At 37.1% G+C, this 18132-nt stretch overlaps 1 protein-coding gene across 1 annotated transcript in view; it reads right to left on the reverse strand.

Moving 5' to 3' along the window:
* Positions 1-18132, reverse strand: part of UNC13C (unc-13 homolog C) — a 591483-nt gene that overhangs the window by 71952 nt on the left and 501399 nt on the right. The window contains 2 exon segments of the mRNA XM_036844585.1: positions 810-959; positions 10460-10548. Of these exon segments, the coding sequence (XP_036700480.1) occupies positions 810-959; positions 10460-10548 (239 nt within the window).

Raw genomic sequence — 18132 nt, forward strand, 5'->3', positions numbered from 1 at the left:
TCAAAATTATTTTTTGCTTTTCTACCTTCAGTTCTGGTTTTAAGTATCACCATTTAAGAAATCATACCTCTTGTTGCTGTAGATCAATGGTTCCCAATCGTTAATACATTTAAAAATGAAGGTGCCTGGACCCTACTCCAAACTTACAAAACTAGAACTTCGAAGAGGAGGGATGGAACAGAAACAAAATAAACCAACCTTTTTGGTTCAGAACACGGTCTTAGTTGGTCATAAAGACCTTCATTCCCACCCACTCCCACCACTACTGGACTCGAATCTCCATGGAGTCAAGGACCTTGACTCTCCATCATCACTGTCCAGTGCCTAGATTAGAGTTTGATACAGGTGGACACTCAGTAAATAGTTATTGAAGGTGGGGTGAGGCAAGCAATCTACTTGCCTCTGAGCTGAATTAATTGTAGTCACATTTGTGCTATTCTCTTCTTCAGCAGGTTTCTGACATGAAATCAGATATTCTGGAGTCAACTCAGTCTTTCTCCATGTCCAAGAAGTTGCAGAACAATATGTTATCTGAGAAGCATGAAATCCTAAATCTCTCTATGCCTCAGAGCAGCAACCTCCTTAGTTACCCATACTTATTTCCTCTCCATTTTTCCTTTTCTGTACATAGTCATTCCCATCTAGTAATGAATTAAGAGTGAGTTTTTCTTTTTTAATGCATTGATCTATTTCTGTAGAAGCCCTTTTAAAGCTGTCCTACATAGAGGAAAATATGTTTTTTCTCTCTCAAATCTATATCAGCCAAATTGAGGGCAGCGAATAAAAAGAAAACTGGGTAGAACACTTACATTTTGTCCAAGAAGTCCATGAGAGGTCTTAATACAACCTCTGCATCCATGGCTGTACTGTTCTTATTAGATGCGGTATTTCCAGTTGCTCTCATTTGATTTAGTTCAAAACTCATCTGTTTTACGCACTCTTCAATGATAAGCTGGAAACTGAAAATAAAGAATATAAATTCTGGAATAAGAGCAAACATTTACGCCTTCCTTTGCCTGTGTCTGTTAAATTCACCCCAAGGAGTTTGATCTGTTTGTAATGGTGTGATAGCCCTTGCTCATTAGTTTTCAAACTTATTGTTTACCTGCAAAAAATTGTGTTGCAATGAAAGCTTACTTAGAACTCTTATATGTAAAGTAGGTAAGAATGATGCTTTTCAGGTCGAATTAACTTGAGTGGGAGATCATTTGGCCCCCATCACTCACAGTAATAGCTGAGATGTCCCTCTGAGCATTTTTTGGAAAAATGACTGTGAATGACTCTTGGCATCTGGGTACACCTTCTTCACTTAGCCTCTGGGACTTCACAGCCTCTTAGCTTTCCTCCAACCTCACTAGCTGCTCCTTCTCCATTGTCTGACCTCTAACTATTGTAATAAGGCAGCCAGACTTAGCATATTAAAACACAGAATGCCTAGGTAATTTTAATTTCAAATAGTGAATAATTTTTAGTGTAAGTATGCCCCATGTGATACTTGGGACATATTTATACTAAAGATTGTCCATTTTTATATGAAGTTCAAATTTAATTGGGCATATGCTGTATTTTATCTGGCAACCCTACATTGGCAATCCCACCTCTAGGCTCAATCCTTGGACCACACCATTTCTCCATCAAAAATCACTTCCGTGGGGCTCCCCTGGTGGCAAAGTGGTTAAGAATCTGCTTACCAATGCAGGGGACACGGGTTCGAGCCCTGGTCCGGGAGGATCCCACATGCCGTGGAGCAACTAAGCCCATGCGCCACAACTACTGAGCCTACACTCTAGAGCCTGCAAGCCACAACTACTGAGCCTGTGTGCCACACCTACTGAAGCCCACACGCCTAGAGACTGTGCTCCGCAACACGAGAAGCCACCACAATGAGAAGCCTGCGCACCGCAATGAAGAGCAGCCCCCGCTCACTGCAACTAGACAAAGCCCGTGTGCAGCAACAAAGACCCAATGCAGCCAAACATACATAAATAATAAAATAAAATAAATTTATTTAAAAAAAATCACTTCCTTGGCAATCATATCTAGTCTCATGATTTTCTTACCATCTGTATACTGGTGATTGCCAAATATACATCTATAGATATGACTTCTACTCTAAAATACAAACCATTATTAAACTGCCTATGTAGCCTTTTGACTTAGATAAAAGTCTAATGAATTTTTCTCATCCAATCTAATGAAATTTTCAACATCCAATTCGTCAGCAAATCTTTATAAAGTATATTAAATCTGAGGATCTATTATTACTTCCACAAAGCTACTGCAGACCAAGCCACCATTATCTTTCACCTGAAATTGTGTAATAATTTCCTACATTATCTCTCTGTTCAACCCTCTACAGGTATCTTTTAAAATAGAAACCAGATCATGTTCCTCTCTTGCTAAAAACCTTCAATGGCTTCCAGATCCACTGAAAAAAAAAGAAAAGCCTAGAATGTATTTCATGGAGTTAATTAAATCCCAACATATTCTGGCCCTGGAAACCTCCCTGATGTCATTTCTTGCCACTATTCCCTCTGCTTCATTGCAGTCCCGCCACAGTAGTCTCCCTGGTGTCCTTAGAATTCTCTGAGGACACTTATCTCATGGCCACTGTTATGTTCCCTCCCCCATGCAACTTCTCATAGGTCTGTTAGTCCTTCACTTATTACAGGCATAAGCCAAATGTCACCTCCTCAGAAAAGTCTTTCATAAATACTCCACCTGCAATGAAATTCCTATCATTCTCCATTTCCTTACAGTTCTTTATTGCATTCTCCATTATCTGACACATTACATAGTTTTTATCTATTTGTTTGTTGTCTATTGCTCCAAATAGAACATAAGCTCCATGAGGTCAGGACCGTTTTTTTCAGTGTTATATACCCACACTATGAGTTCCTCAAGAAATATTGGCTGAATGTATCAATGGACCATCCTCCTTCCACCCACCCCTATTAAACGTGTTGAACAGATAAATGACCTGTTTAACAACCCCCCATGACCCTCCCCCACTTAAACCCTATGCTCTACATGCCTATAATACCCCACCAACCCCCCAAAACAAGACAGAAATATATAAATACATAGAATTTAATTAATCTATCCAACAGCGTGAACATTTCAGTGCTCAAAGTAAGATAGACCTGGAAAATAAACCCTAATCGTACCAATGAATTACTTAGATATATACCACTTATATAGACAGACATCTCCCTAGATCTATATCAGCCATTTTCATTAAAATTTTCATACTAAATCTAACATAAATTATACAGGACACCTATATACGTTACATCATTATATAAACACAACTTGTTAATGTAGCTTAAATTCTAAAGCAAGGCACTGAAAATGCCTAGATGAGTTTAATAACTCCATAGGTTTGTTCCCAGCCTTTCTATTAGTTTTTAATAAAATTACACATGCAAGCATCTGCACCCCAGTGAGAATGCTCTCTAAATCATTACTATTAAATGGAGCAGGTATCAAGCACACTAATAGTAGTAGCTCATAACACCTTGCTTAACCACACCCCCATGGGAAACAGCAGTGATAAAAATTAAGCCATAAATGAAAGTTCAACTAAGTTACATTATCTAGGGTTGGTAAACTTCGTGCCAGCCGCCTTGGTCATACGATTAATCCAAATTAATAGAAAACTGGCGTAAACCCTGTTAAAGAGTAATAAAAAATAAAGTTAAATTCTAACTAAACCCTAAAAAGCCATAGCTAAAATAAACTATGAAAGTGACCTTAATATTTCCTGATTACACGACAGCTAAGACCCAAACTGGGATTAGATACCCCACTATGCTTAGCCCTAAACCCTAATTATAATAACAAAATTATTCACCAGAGTACTACTGGCAGCAGCTTAAAACTCAAAGGACTTGGCGATGCTTCACACCCCTCTAGAGGAGCCTATTCTATAATCGATAAACCCCGATAAACCTCACCAAGCTTTGCTAATTCAGTGTATACACCGCCATCTTCAGCAAACCCTAAGAAGGAATAAAAGTAAGCATAAATATTATACATAAAAAGTTAGGTCAAGGTGTAACCTATGGGATAGGAAGAAATGGGCTACATTTTCTGTTTCGAGAATGTACTTCTCACACACGAAAGTTTTTATGAAAACTAAAAACCAAAGGAGGATTTAGTAGTAACTTAAGAATAGAGTGCTTAGTTGAACAAGGCCATGAGGCACACACACACCGCCCGTCACTATCCTCAAGTATTATAACAACTTTCTATAACCTATTAACAAACACCAACTATATGAGAGGAGACAAGTTGTAACAGGGTAAGCATACTGGAAAGTGTGCTTGGATCAATCAAAAAATAGCTTAAATAAAAGCATCTTGTTTACACCTAGGGGATTTCATAATCTATGAATACTTTGAACAACTCTAGCCGAAACTTCCACAAATTTTACTAACACGAGCAAATTAAATAAATCGTTCACTCAGCATTTAAAGTACAGGAGATAGAAATTTAAAACAACCTTTGGCGCTATAGAGAAAGCACCGTAAGGGAATGATGAAAAAAGCATTACAAGTAATAAAAAGCAAAGTTTACCCCTTTAACATTTTGCATAATGATTTAACTAGGAAACATTTAACAAAGAGAACTTAGCTAAATACCCCGAAACCAGATGAGCTACTTATGAACAGTTTGTAGAACAAACTCATTTATGTAGCAAAATAGTGGGAAGGTTTATAAGCAGAGGTGACGAGCCTAATGAGCCTGGTGACAGCTGGTTGTCCAAGAAAAAAATCTTAGCTTAAATAACTTTAAAAATTACCCCAAAATTAGAAATTTTGGGGCTTCCCTGGTGGCGCAGTGGTTGAGAATCTGCCTGCCAATGCAGGGGACACGGGTTCGAGCCCTGGTCTGGGAAGATCCCACATGCCGTGGAGCAACTAGGCCCGTGAGCCACAACTACTGAGCCTGCGCATCTGGAGCCTGTGCTCCGCAATAAGAGAGGCCGCGATGGTGAGAGGCCCGCGCACCGCGATGAAGAGTGGCCCCCACTTGCCACAACTAGAGAAAGCCCTCGCACAGAAACGAAGACCCAACACAGCCATAAATAAATAAATAAATAAATTAATTAATTAAACATTTAAAAAAAATAGAAATTTTAATGTAGTTTTAAACGTTAATCTAAAAAGGTATAGCTTTTTAGAAATGGATACAACCTTATCTAGAGAGTAAATAAACAACACCATAGTTGGCTTAAAAGCTCCACCAATTAGGAAAGCATTCAAGCTCAACAATAACTTTATCTTAATATCACCAATAAGCAAATCAACCCCTAGTTTTACACTGGACTAACCTATTAACCAATAGAAGCAATAATGTTAATATGAGTAATAAGAAATATTTCTCCTTGCATAAGCTTACATCAGTAACTGATATTATACTGACAGTTAACAGCAAATAAACACAATCCAACATTAAATTATTTATTAAGTACACTGTTAACCCAACACAGGCAAGCAGTCAAGGAAAGATTAGAAAAAAGATTAACTAAGTCTGTGAAGAGTAAGCCTTAGAATTACTGTTTTCATTCCTTACATCCTCTACACCAATTTTGGTGGTTCCTACCTAAGCAGCAGCAAATAGTAAGAGATTTAAATAGTGGAGAACTTCAGCATATCTACAATTTCTCTATGTTGTCTGTTACTTTCATACCTCCAACAATAGGAGTAATTATAATACACATTCAGGCAGGCAAGAAAAAAGCCAGTTAGGATAATGGGGGTAAATAAAATCCCAGGAATGGTGATGAGAAGGAGGGAGTTGATTTTAGTATTGAAATCAAGTCAGTCCCATTCCTCTTTCTCCACACACAATGATTACACAGTTCATGTTATTTAAGAAGGATCCAAATGCATCAATTCCTCACATTTTATATAGAGGTTTAGGAAGTTTCACTATATAATGCTGTCATTATTCATTAAATAGAAAGAATATAAATATTTATTAATGTATGTATGCATTCTATATGTTTAATTAATACTTAATGTGTGCCAGTCTCAGTTACTAGGATACATCAATGAACAAAACAGATAAAATTCCTTATTCTTATGGCACATATTTGACCCTTTATTTTTGAATTTACATTATAAAAATATTATAGTTAGTCTGTTGTTAAATATTTCATTTTTCTAGTTTTTGGTTTTGCCACCTAATATGGGAAATCTTTGATGTATTTTAAATGATCACAACTCGGGCATTTTTCTTGCTCCTGATATAGCAGGTTTATAAATATTGGTCCGTATTTTTGAGCATGTAATCAAGGCCTGATTCTACTTCTACCATTGTGTTTTGGCTGTTTCCATCTTTGGCTCCTGACTTCTCTGTGACTTTCTTTACTAGTGATATCACCATTTTTGTTCCTCTGCATTTGGTTCTTTGATCCTTGGATCTCAGTTTGCCTCTGTGGATGTGGCTCATTTCTTGGCTCTCTGTGTATTTATCTCATTCAATGGAATATGCTGTTTCAGGTTTAGGTTCAAAGGAAGCTGAATGCCTGACCATTTGGCTTTTTTCTGGCTGGACCTGCCTTTGGACTTTTGTCAGGTAGTGGTTGGGGGGGAGGGTGGCATTGTGGGTAGTGAAGAAGGTGAGAAGGGGGTGATGGTGGTGGGTGTATTTAGTGAAGGGTAGTGGTGGTAGATACTTGGGGCAAGAGAAAGGAAAGGTAAATAATGTTGGAAAACTTGACCTAGTTGATTTACCACTGGGCATCAGTGATCCTGCTGACTGTAGTAATAATCACCTTTGAAATATTTTGAACTTATTCTCAAATCAGTGTACTGGGGTGGAGGATAGACTGAGCAGAAGGTATGATACTCATGATCCAAAAATGTACAAACAGGTTCCTACAACAGACCCATATGGTAAACACCCACCAGAAGCCAGCTCTGTGTGGGGGGATGAGGCATATGGAGGGAGGATTACCAGAGAATAAAGAGAATGACATTCTACCTTAGCATGAATCCAGGGTGAATCAACACCTGCATTTGACCTGAAAATCTTTTGTCTCTATCAATTTTTGGTAAATTCACCTAAAGAGTCTTTTTTTCCTATCCATTTTATAGTTGAAAAGTTTTTATTAATCAGCAGTACCAGGTAATAATGACAGACTCTGTGATCACTCAAGATGCCAAACACACAGAAGAAATCTTATGAAATATTCCTAAATTTTTAGTCTACTTAATCCAGCCAGCCACTGGCATCAAAGATATCATTAAAAGAAATGTAATAAATCAAAAAACCAAGCTGCAAAATGTGTGTAAGCAGAAACCTAAGTGGCACAGGTTTTGAAAACGTTAAGAACATCCTTAAGATATCATTGAAGTCCTATTGCTTAGTCTCAGTTCCCAGGTGGGTGCCCTGCGCATGTTATCAGGAACCTGGGGACCTGGGCTTCAAATGTTTGCTTTGGCTCTGTCCTGACTTTCCTGAAAAATCACCCTACCAGCTACATAGGGTAGAATAATTTAATTGTGGGTTTTAATAACAGCAGATGAAATGGATTTGGGGCAATTAATTATGCACTTAACTATAAAACCCTAGACCACTAATTTAGACTGTAAGAAGGGTGGATTCAGTTTGACTTCACAGCATGAAGTCCAGCATGAAATTATCCAGTTTGACTTCACAGCATGATCACACTGATCATTATGGACTTCCCACCCACCCTGAGTGTGTGATGCAGACCTGGTTGGCAGTATGGGAAATAAATCTATGGCAACAAAGATATAATAATTATTCTTTTTATAAGGAAAGCATGACATGTAGGCTGTTTATTTCAATAATCCTAGCTCTCTTAGAGCTATATTTAAAAAATAATGAAGAAGTACAAACAGGGTAACAAGGAGTTTCAATATCTAGGTTAAAATAGCTGACTTCATATGACTAAAGTACTTCAAGTGCCCTCCTAAGGGCATCTCTCCTTATTTCATAACGGAAGTTTGCTAAGTTTTTCCAATCATAATACACATTACAGCCTTTGTAACCTGAATATTCCCCAATCTTAAACAAAACAGAAGATAATTTGAATATCCTTTTTTTATTTAATTATAGTTTCTATTCTGTTTAATCATCTTATTTCCCATAAGGTTCTGAACGCCTCTAGCTATTCCTGACCCCTTTTTTCTCCCCTTAACTTTGCTAAATAATCTCTATTTTTGCCTTTGTAGCTGAAGGCAACAGTCCTTCTGCTAATCACATATCAATTTACAACTAGAATAAAGAGAGGTAAGCCTCTAAGTGTCACCCCAAGTCAGAGCCAATGAGCCCCCAAATCTCTGGGACAATGTCTGCCTCTCCAACTCCTTGTAAGCAGAAACTTCAAATTGCTTATTAACATTTAGGCCAAGTAAGCAGGATCATCCAGGTCAGCTAACAACACAAAGCAGAAGGCAGAGCTATGACCCTAAAAGCTCAATACATCAAGACTGCATCTGGCCCAGCACTTACACTATGAGAGGGGGCTCCATGAAAATAATGAACACACCTCTGATACTGAAGAGAAGTCCAAGCATAGGATTTTTCTTTACTTTGCCTCATTTCTACATTTGAGAAAAAATATGATACTTTCAGTGTCTTTTTTGTTTTAGTCTTTCGGATTTAAGAGTGGCAAAACTAATCAATGAATGTGTGTTAAGCATGTATCTTTCCAAAACACACTAATAAGTGATGACTGGGATTCAAAGAGATAACTAGCCCTCTCCATAAGAGTAAATTTCAGTCTTATTTGAGAACTGAAGACATAGCTTCAAATAATAAGTCAACATTGATTGAACTCATATTTAAAGCAAATTCTGTATGAAATTAATGAACCTCATCAAAAATGTGTTTGATTTACCATTGCATTAAAAACAAAAACAAAAACAAAAAAAACCCACATAGGAATAAACCTACCTAACGAGGCAAAATTCCTGTACTCCAAAAACTATAAGATGCTGAAAGAAATCAAAGACCACACAAACAGGTGGAAAGATACTGTGTTCTTGGATTGGAAGAATCAATATTGTTAAAATGACCATACTACCCAAGGCAATCTTCAGATTCAATGCAAACTCTATCAAATTACCAATGGCATTTTTGACACAACTGAAACAAAAAATTTTTAAATTTTTATGGAAACACAAAAGACCATGAATAGCCAAAGCAATCTTGAGAAAGAGCAGAGCTGGAGGAATCATGCTCCCAGACTTCAGACTATGCTACAGACTATACTACAAAGCTACAGTAATCAATACAGGATGGTACTGGCATGAAAACAGACACATAGATCAATGGAAAAGGACAGAAAGCCCAGAAATAAACCCATGCACTTATGGTCAATTAGTCTATGACAAAGGAGGCGAGAGTACACAATGGAGAAAAGAGAGTCTCTTCAATAAGTGGTGCTGGGAAAACTGGACAGCTACATGTAAAAGAATGAAATTAGAACATTCTCTAATACCATATACAAAAATAAACTCAAAATGGATTAAAGACCTAAATATAAGACTGGATACTATAAAACTCTTAGAGGAAAACATAGGCAGAACACTCTTTGACATAAATCACAGCAATATTTTTTGGATCTGTCTCCTGAAGTAAAGGAAATAAAAGCAAAAATAAACAAATGGGACCTCATTAAACTTAAAAACTTTTGCACAGCAGAGGAAACCATCAACAAAATGAAAAGACAACCTACTGAATGGGAGAAAATATTTGCAAATGATATGACCGATAAGGGATTAATTCTAATCTATTTTAACATTTGCTGATGAGATGATGGCTTTTTCCTATAGGTCCAAAATGAATTTTATCTAGGATGAACTTCTCATTCTTTAGAACCACACCATAGGCAAGCAAAGTTAATTAAAAAAAAAAAAAGACAAAACATAGATATGTCAGTAGTTTCCCATGAGTTAATTGCATTAACATTTCTAAAGCCTAAAATAAATCATCCTGACTTAATTCAGTTATGGGGTTAAGAGTTCAGTTCTTTGGAAGTGAAACCACACTGATATGTATGGCATGAACACAACTCATACTTGTTATACATGTGAGGATCTTCTCCCTGCCTTCCTTCCTCCCTCTATTCTTTCAACAGCCAATTGCTATGCTCTAAACACTAGAATTGCAAATAAGAATGAGATGTTAAGAAACATACAATAAAGAGAGGGAAAGAGGAAAGTTAACCAGAACTTAGAGCATAGTGTTGTAAGTGCTACTCAACTGCAGGATACTGGGGAGCAGGAGTTCTGGGGAGCAAGCAGCAAGACATCACTATAAAATCGCAGGGTCATAGAAGATTTTCCAGAGGAGGTGATGCTTAGATTGAGTCTTGAAGTTAAACGGATTTAGACAGAGGAGAGAGACAGTGTTGAAGGCATGATTATCATTAAATGGAACCTAATACATTTGGATAATAATTACTTAGGCCACTTACCTTTCACCGTAAGTGACACTGAGCTCATCCAGAACCCCACTGAGTTTAACCTGAAGTTCTTTTAGAATAGTACTAGCTTCAGGATCTAGCTGCAAAGAGACCATAAACAATATTACTTTGGAGTTCTGAGAGAGCATGCCTTTTATCTCTTAGAACATTTTGCTTATTACAAGGCAAACTTCAAACAATATAGCATACATATACTGTTTTCTTTCCTTTCTTTTTTTCAACCTTTGAAATCAAATGCAAAATTTAGATAATTCTAATGAAACCAGAAGAGTTCTTACATTTGAAAAAATTGATTGAAATGCATAGCATGCATACAAAAAAGAGCTAGAAAGCAAAGCCTTTGTTGGTTACAGCAGTGGGATGCAAGGCATGACAAAATATCCTACAGAACTTGACAACTTCATAACTTAGAAAACTGGTTATACATTAGTTGAACATACGTGTTGCTTGAAAATATATTTTCATTTTTAATATCCCTGTAAATAAATACGCCCACTGAAAACTTTAAAAATGGCTAAAAATTAATTTTTGCATGTTGTGTTTTGCCTTATTTTTCCAAGTATGGAATTAAAAGTAATAAACAATTATCCTATTGCTCCAGTGTGTTTCTCTGGAGGTGACAGGGCTAACTTTTCTTCCTGGATGCCAATGGGTAACTCAGAGTTCAAGATTCAAAGTTTCCCATTTTATTTATTTATTTTTAAAATTTTCGCTTGGGGGGAGGGGCAAAAGAAAAATAATTAAATCAAGAGGACATTTTATGCTTATTCTTACAATGTAAAAGCCAATTATTCTTTTTAACTGATTTCAGTGCTAAAATAATATCAATCAATATTAGAAAATAACATATTATAAATGAACACAAATAAAACATCAAACTATTAACGTGGCAGTATTTTTTTATAATTAAAGGATGAACACAAACTTTACCAGCATTTAGAAAATTTTATCCTGTTTGTTAATTTAATTTTTGCAAACTAGTTGTCAAAATAGAATGACTTATAATAGATGTACTGTATCTAGCTGATAGAAATTCATGTAAAGGGAAACCTAGAATATTCTCTGAAATTTAAGCCAATCTTCCTTTGAGTCTTCAGAGATTCAATTTCCTACCATTAGTACCTATAGTGCTTGCCCAAGCTGAACTATTGTTGAAGAGAGGGGCATAGGATGAAGACAACTTTGGGGAGTAGAGAAAATTAAAGGAGGACTTGGTATAAACAAGAGAACCTAAGAACACCAAATTCATATATGACCCAAATCAGTTTAAACTCCTGGGAGGCAACCCAGGACCAAAAAGTGTCCCTAATAGAATACACTGGTCATAAATCTTATAATCCTCCAAGAACATTTTCTAATACTAAGAAACTATTAGGAAGAAGTATTATTTACACACCTCAGCATCTGGGTAGCTCTATGTTATGCTAACTTGATTAAAAACATTGGAGTAGAAACCAAAGATTGCATTTGACATATGATACTTTACTGGTTATGTCAAACCAACCCTTAATGTCAATTTTCACTCAAATCTAGGTGATTTCAGGATTGGTTAGTTTCCGCCCCTTTATCAGAGCCAATGTGATTCTTCTGGACTAATTTTTTTCTGTCTCTGTCATAGGAGATTACCCACTCATGCACAGGCCACCTTAACACATGCAGACTTCTCTAGCAGTTGGAAACTTACAATATCCCTAAGTCTCATACTTTGAGAGTTCCATTCAGCTATAACCAGTTACAAGGCAGTGATTCAGAAAAACAATTAGATATTACCTATTTTTATATAGCCCTGACACTGATGTGCATTTAAACATAATTAGCCTAATAAAACATATCTCCCCAACCCTTAACCAAGAAAACATATGTGAACTGCCCACCCCAATCCTAGGGAACCTTGTAAGCCGAATGTTTTTTATCACATGTTCTTGCTATTATCCTAATACCAATTTTAGACCAACTTCACTTGGATAAAAATGTTTGGGAACAGAAAATGAGAGAAGACCTCCCATAGAATTTTCTTCATGCCCCACTCCGTGTTAAACCGTGATAGGTGGTTGTTCCCCACCCACATATCTGCCACCTCCAAGGAATGGCTCTGACAGTAGGGTTTTCTTCAGGAAATTGGGTTGCTTCTTATTTAAAGTATGTATTTTGTTTCCATATTAGTTTGATATGCAGATTGACTTAGTTTGTTCACCTGTTAAGACAATTACTTTAAAGTCATACAAAAATGGTTAGGTAGGTCAGTTGGATGAAATTATGCTCTTTTCTTATGAATCATTTTAGTCTACCTTAGGTATTTTGTGAATGGAAATTTCCTATCAAATAATTGGTTATTACTTGAAAATCTGAAACTGTCAAAATACAGCGATTTAAATATTGGATGACAGTTTTCATTTCCTGAGAGAAGCATGAGTTTCTAAGCAGGTACAGACAGAATGCCTCTGTCATATAAACAGGAAAAAAAAAAAAAAAAACAACCCCAGAAAAGCTTTAGTTTCAGTTAGGTATTTGATATTTATCTGATCTAAATCATATGATTAAACCATTAAAATAGGAACAGTAATTTTGAGGCAAATATGCAAATTGCAGGTCTTTTGTAATACAGGGCATAAATAGCATACCCATCTAATTATAAAACAATCTCTTTGGCCAGCAAATTTGCCAATTCTTGAGTTCTTCTGCATTTCTTTATGTGTCCAAATTGAGAAAAATTTCCTTACTCCTACAAACTCCCTAAAGTTTGTAAGAAATAATAATTTGGCATTGAGAATTTATTGCCTAAATTACCAATAGCATATTTTACAAATTATTGGCTACCTTGGAAAGGTAAAAAGCTACGTAATTTTTTTCACAAATGTTTAAAACTTAGCTTAGTTCTGTAAGGAATATGACATCAAACATCAAAAGTAACTTGCGCCTTTTTTTGTATTTTAGACTTATTAAAAGCAAAAAGAGAAACAAAGAGAAAAAAGAAAAAAGATAATATTTCAAGCATTCAGAAGTCAAGGTTAATAAATTTAGTTTAAATTAGAAACTGTATTAGCAAGTGTACCTGAACAACTTGGCTGGCAAAGTTATTTACACCACTGAGATATTTTACACTATTGAGCTGTGGTAATATGAATGACTTCTGGAAGAGATAGCTAGAAGGCAAAATATCTTTGCAGTTTTTTGTCCTCAAGGCTCACTTCTACTTTTCCTTTAAAAGACAATTTACTTATCACCTCCTTTTACAAATCTGACCCCAGATGTCACTCACCCCAGGCAGTCAGTGGCTCTAGTTTCTGTACTAACTCTGCTGTGCACTCTTACTGTCTATACAGCCCTCTCTTTTAACTGTTCTCCTATGAATCTATCTCTCCCACTAAACTCTATCTTACTTAACTTTCTCTCCTGAGTGTCTGTCCCTGCAAGCCTAGGCATTTACCAAATATTTGAGGAAGGAGGTGAGGGCAGCAAGAAGCATGAAATGATTCCCTCAAAGGGAATCTTGATATCCAGAGTGCTCCTTCTCCTTAGACTGATACTTTGCATTGACTATTAATAGAATACTTTTGCATTTGAAATCTTTCATTCCTTAGCAACCACATATTCTGGAACTACCAAGTTAGTCCTAATTTCAAGTTTTTGTGTCATTGCCAGACCATGTCAGATTATGTCCTGATATTTGTTTGGTTCTAAAAATATGGTTACTATACCCCCACTGTATATTTTTTTCCCTAGCATAAATTCTTTCCCTAATGGACCTATAGAGAGTATATGTTATTTCAACCTCTTATAACAGTCATTGTTAAACCAACTGTCAAGCTCTTGACAAAGATATAAATATTGAGTTGGAAAGTGGAACTTAAACACTTTAGATAGCACAATACAAACTACTGAAAAATAAAGACTTCCTATGGAAGAAGTTCAGGGCCTTTTGTGTGAATTGTATTCCTTTTCCACAGTCTTCATTACTATCTCATTTCCTTTCTCTTTTCTACAGGCTACTAGGCTGCCTTTCCTCATGTTCACCTCATCAGTGTTAGGGTTCTATTATTTGCTCATCTAAAGAAGTGTAGATTAGGAAGGTCTATCACTCCCCTGGCCCTTATCTTTACAGCATCCAAAATTTGGTCATTAGTCTGGTGGGTTTCACATCTTCTTCAAGATTTTTCCAGAAAATGCAAACTTCACCACTATTTCTATATATATATATAAAAAAAAGAAAGCCTCGTTTCCAAGTAAAATGTTCAACTTGAGCTCTTAGTTTCTTCTTTTGGATTTTGTTCCATCAAATATCCCTATCTTCATTCTTCCATTGTTATTTCTATTACCCCATCCTATAAATCATACTCAAATAGCATTTATGTTAACATAAAAAGTAAGCAAGTAATAAAGGAAAAAGCCAACTTATTTGTAACTACCTTCTTATTGACATCTAGCTAATATTTTTTCTTCTCTTGGCCTTTAAACTGCTCACAATGTAAGTGTAAAATTTGTTGCCTTCTTATCTCTTACATATTCACTAATCCTTTGTCATGTGGTTTCTTCTCTGAATACTCCACTTAAATATTCACATATATGTCACCAGTGATCTCTTAATTGCTAAGTCCAATGACGTTATCCTACTCAGACCGCTTTCATACTGTTGTTTACTCTCTTTCTCAAGCTTTTTATTTCCTTGCTTCTCTAGAGACTACCTTCTCTAGGTCTCCTATTTTTCTGCCTATGATTTGTCTATCTCTTTGGTTGACTTCTCTTCCTCTGTATACTCCTTAGACATTAATGCCCTGCAATTTTCCCTTTCTAGTCTTCTTTCTTTTCCACTCTATATTCCGTTCTTGAGCAATCACATTTATGTCTATGACTTCAGCTCCCACCTCTATGCTAATGACCTCCGAATCATCACCTACAGCTTTAACAGGATGCATGAGCACCAGGTCTATATTCCCATTTGCCTATTAGCCTTTTCCACTTTGACAACCTCAAGCTCAACCTATCAAAAAGTGACCTTGTTACCTGTCCATCCTTAGTTTATTTCTCTTATTGTCTCTGATTTGATTGATAGCATGCAGTCGCTTAAGGCAGAACTATGAAAGTCATCTTTGACTCCTCTCTGCCTTCTTCCTTCCATATTCACTTGGATACCAAATATGATTGATAATATTTATGGAATGTTTTCTCCATCTCTGCTATCCTCTTCATTTTCTGATGTGGAATTTTTCTCATCCAGACTATATTGCAATCTCCTGGTTGTGTTCTTCTTTGCTATTTTCCCACTTCTATTCCATCCTCCTAACTCTTCCTAGAGTTGTTTTAATAAAGCCCAAATCTGATCATGGCACCTGCTGACCCCTCTAGCTGACTTTCAACCAGGGAAGTGCTTCAAGCAATTTCTTATGGTCTCATCTGGGCTCTTGCTATTTCTTTTATTTTGAAAAGATCACTTCTCTCCAACCCTTCTATTTGACCAGAATTTATCCATCCTAAAGTACCTAGCTCAACTTAAAATAGATGACTGAGAAATCAGTGAAAATTCCCTAGTGAATCCAGCAGGAAGTTACTCTCCTTGAAATGCCCTAAATCACTTTGTAGAGCTACAGCATTCAGCATGGATACTATGGTATGTTGTCAGAAATAGAAGAACACATGGTCCTTTCTACTGCAAACAATATGCCCCAGATCTACCAATGCAACTCTGTCTTTAGTTTCTTTATGTTTTATTCGTCTTATGAGAGAACCTCCCCAAGAACTTATAAGATCATTTTTGGAGATAGACTATGACATTTTTGTGCCATTAAGATGTGCATGAATTGTTATGCTAGAAGTAACAGTTATATAAATTCATGCTCCTAACTTCTTGGTTTCGAAAAGTGGAAGAACATCAGTAGCTGTCTCTCATCCTAATTAAAAAGTGTATGCAGTAAATCCAGCTGTCATTGTACTTCAAATCAACTAAATGTCTTTGAGATATGTTAAGTTAGGTTCTTCAGACTAGACAACTGAAGGGAAAAAATGCCTCATCTTTTATAATTCACTCAATGTAGTTTTGAGTTAGTGAATATATGGCAAATTATGAATTTTTCTATTTCTATTTCTCTGAACTTTCGTAAAAAAGCCTTTAAGCCTTATATGAGTGACATATTCTTTGCTCTCAAACATTTTTTTTCTTTTTCACCTACAATACATACATTAATCTTATACTCTATGGATTGATAACAAGGTTCTTGTCCTTATAACCACAGATTTTTAGACTAGACTAAACTTCAGAAATCCTATAGTTCATTTCTTTCTTTCTTACAGGTGGGGAAAATCAAGGCCTAGATGATGTGTCATGTCACATGACACATTGGGGAGGCCACATGAGAACTGAAAAGCAATGATCTAAGAAACTATATTCTTTTAAGAAATTCTCTTCTGAAAATGGTCATAAAAAATCAAGTTCAATAACTTGATTGTGAAGGAATTTTGGGCTTATAGTCGGCTGACCAATTAAGAAACTGGACAGAGTAGGGATAACTCAGGAATAGAAGAAATGAGACACAAAGTTTATGTTCAGAATTTATTCTGTAAAAACTGTCTTTTTGCCCTGTCTCACTCTGTCTTTGCCTTTCAGCTGTTCACATTACTGAATCTCACCACTGCTCAGTACTGTGAATACACTCTTCTCAATCAACTGAATTGAGGACCTGTTAATCGTCAAGTGATGGGCACAGAATGCCCTCAGTGAGCCATCTGCATGAGGTGCCTGAAGGCCAGTCTGCCAAGTAGGAGAAAAGGGAGGCTTGGTTGGATTAAAGGAGTAAGTTTTACTACTTTCTGCATTGATCTATGGTTTGTTAAGGCAGGCATAAACAATTGTAGGGGGTTCGCAACAAGACAATAAAATAGGTCTATTCTAGAAAATGTTTCTCTGCCCTCTGGCTGTAGCTCACATCCTCTCTCCTGAAGTTTTCTTAAGGTTCAGAGGAAGGTTAGTTTAAAAAGATGCTTGGGGAGACCTTCAAGATGGTGGAGCAGTAAGACGTGGAGATCACCTTCCTCCCCACAAATACATCAGAAATACATCTACATGTGGAACAACTCCTACAGAACACCTACTGAACACTGGCAGAAGACCTCAGACCTCCCAAAAGGCAAGAAACTCCCCATATACCTGGGTAGGGCAAAAGAAAAAAGAAAAAGCAGAGACAAAAGAATAGGGATGGAACCTGCATCTCTGGGAGGGCACTGTGAAGGAGGAAAAGTTTTCCCTTCACTGGTGGAGATGGGGTGGGGGGGGGCGGCTGGGGGGAAGCTTCGGAGCCACAGAGGAGAGTGCAACAACAGGGGTGCAGAGGGCAAAGCGGAGAGATTCCTGCACAGAGGATCGGTGTCAACCAGCACTCACCAGCCCCAGAGGCTTCTCTGCTCACCCGCCAGGGTGGGCGGGGGCTGGGAGCTGAGGCTTGGGCTTTGGAGGTCAGATCCCAGGGCTAGTGTGCCACAGCTAGCCAGGAGGGAGTCCGGGGAAAAGTCTGGACCTCCCTAAGTGGCAAGAGACCATTGGTTCAGGGTGCGCGAGGAGAGGGGATTTAGAGCGCCGCTTAAAGGATCTCCAGAGATGGGCGTGAGCCGCGGCTATCAGCGCAGACCCCAGAGACAGGCGTGGTACGCTAAGGCTGCTGCCGCCACCAAGAAGC

This window comes from Balaenoptera musculus, chromosome 2, assembly GCF_009873245.2.
Source record: "Balaenoptera musculus isolate JJ_BM4_2016_0621 chromosome 2, mBalMus1.pri.v3, whole genome shotgun sequence".
In the NCBI taxonomy this organism is placed as follows: Eukaryota; Metazoa; Chordata; class Mammalia; order Artiodactyla; family Balaenopteridae; genus Balaenoptera; species Balaenoptera musculus.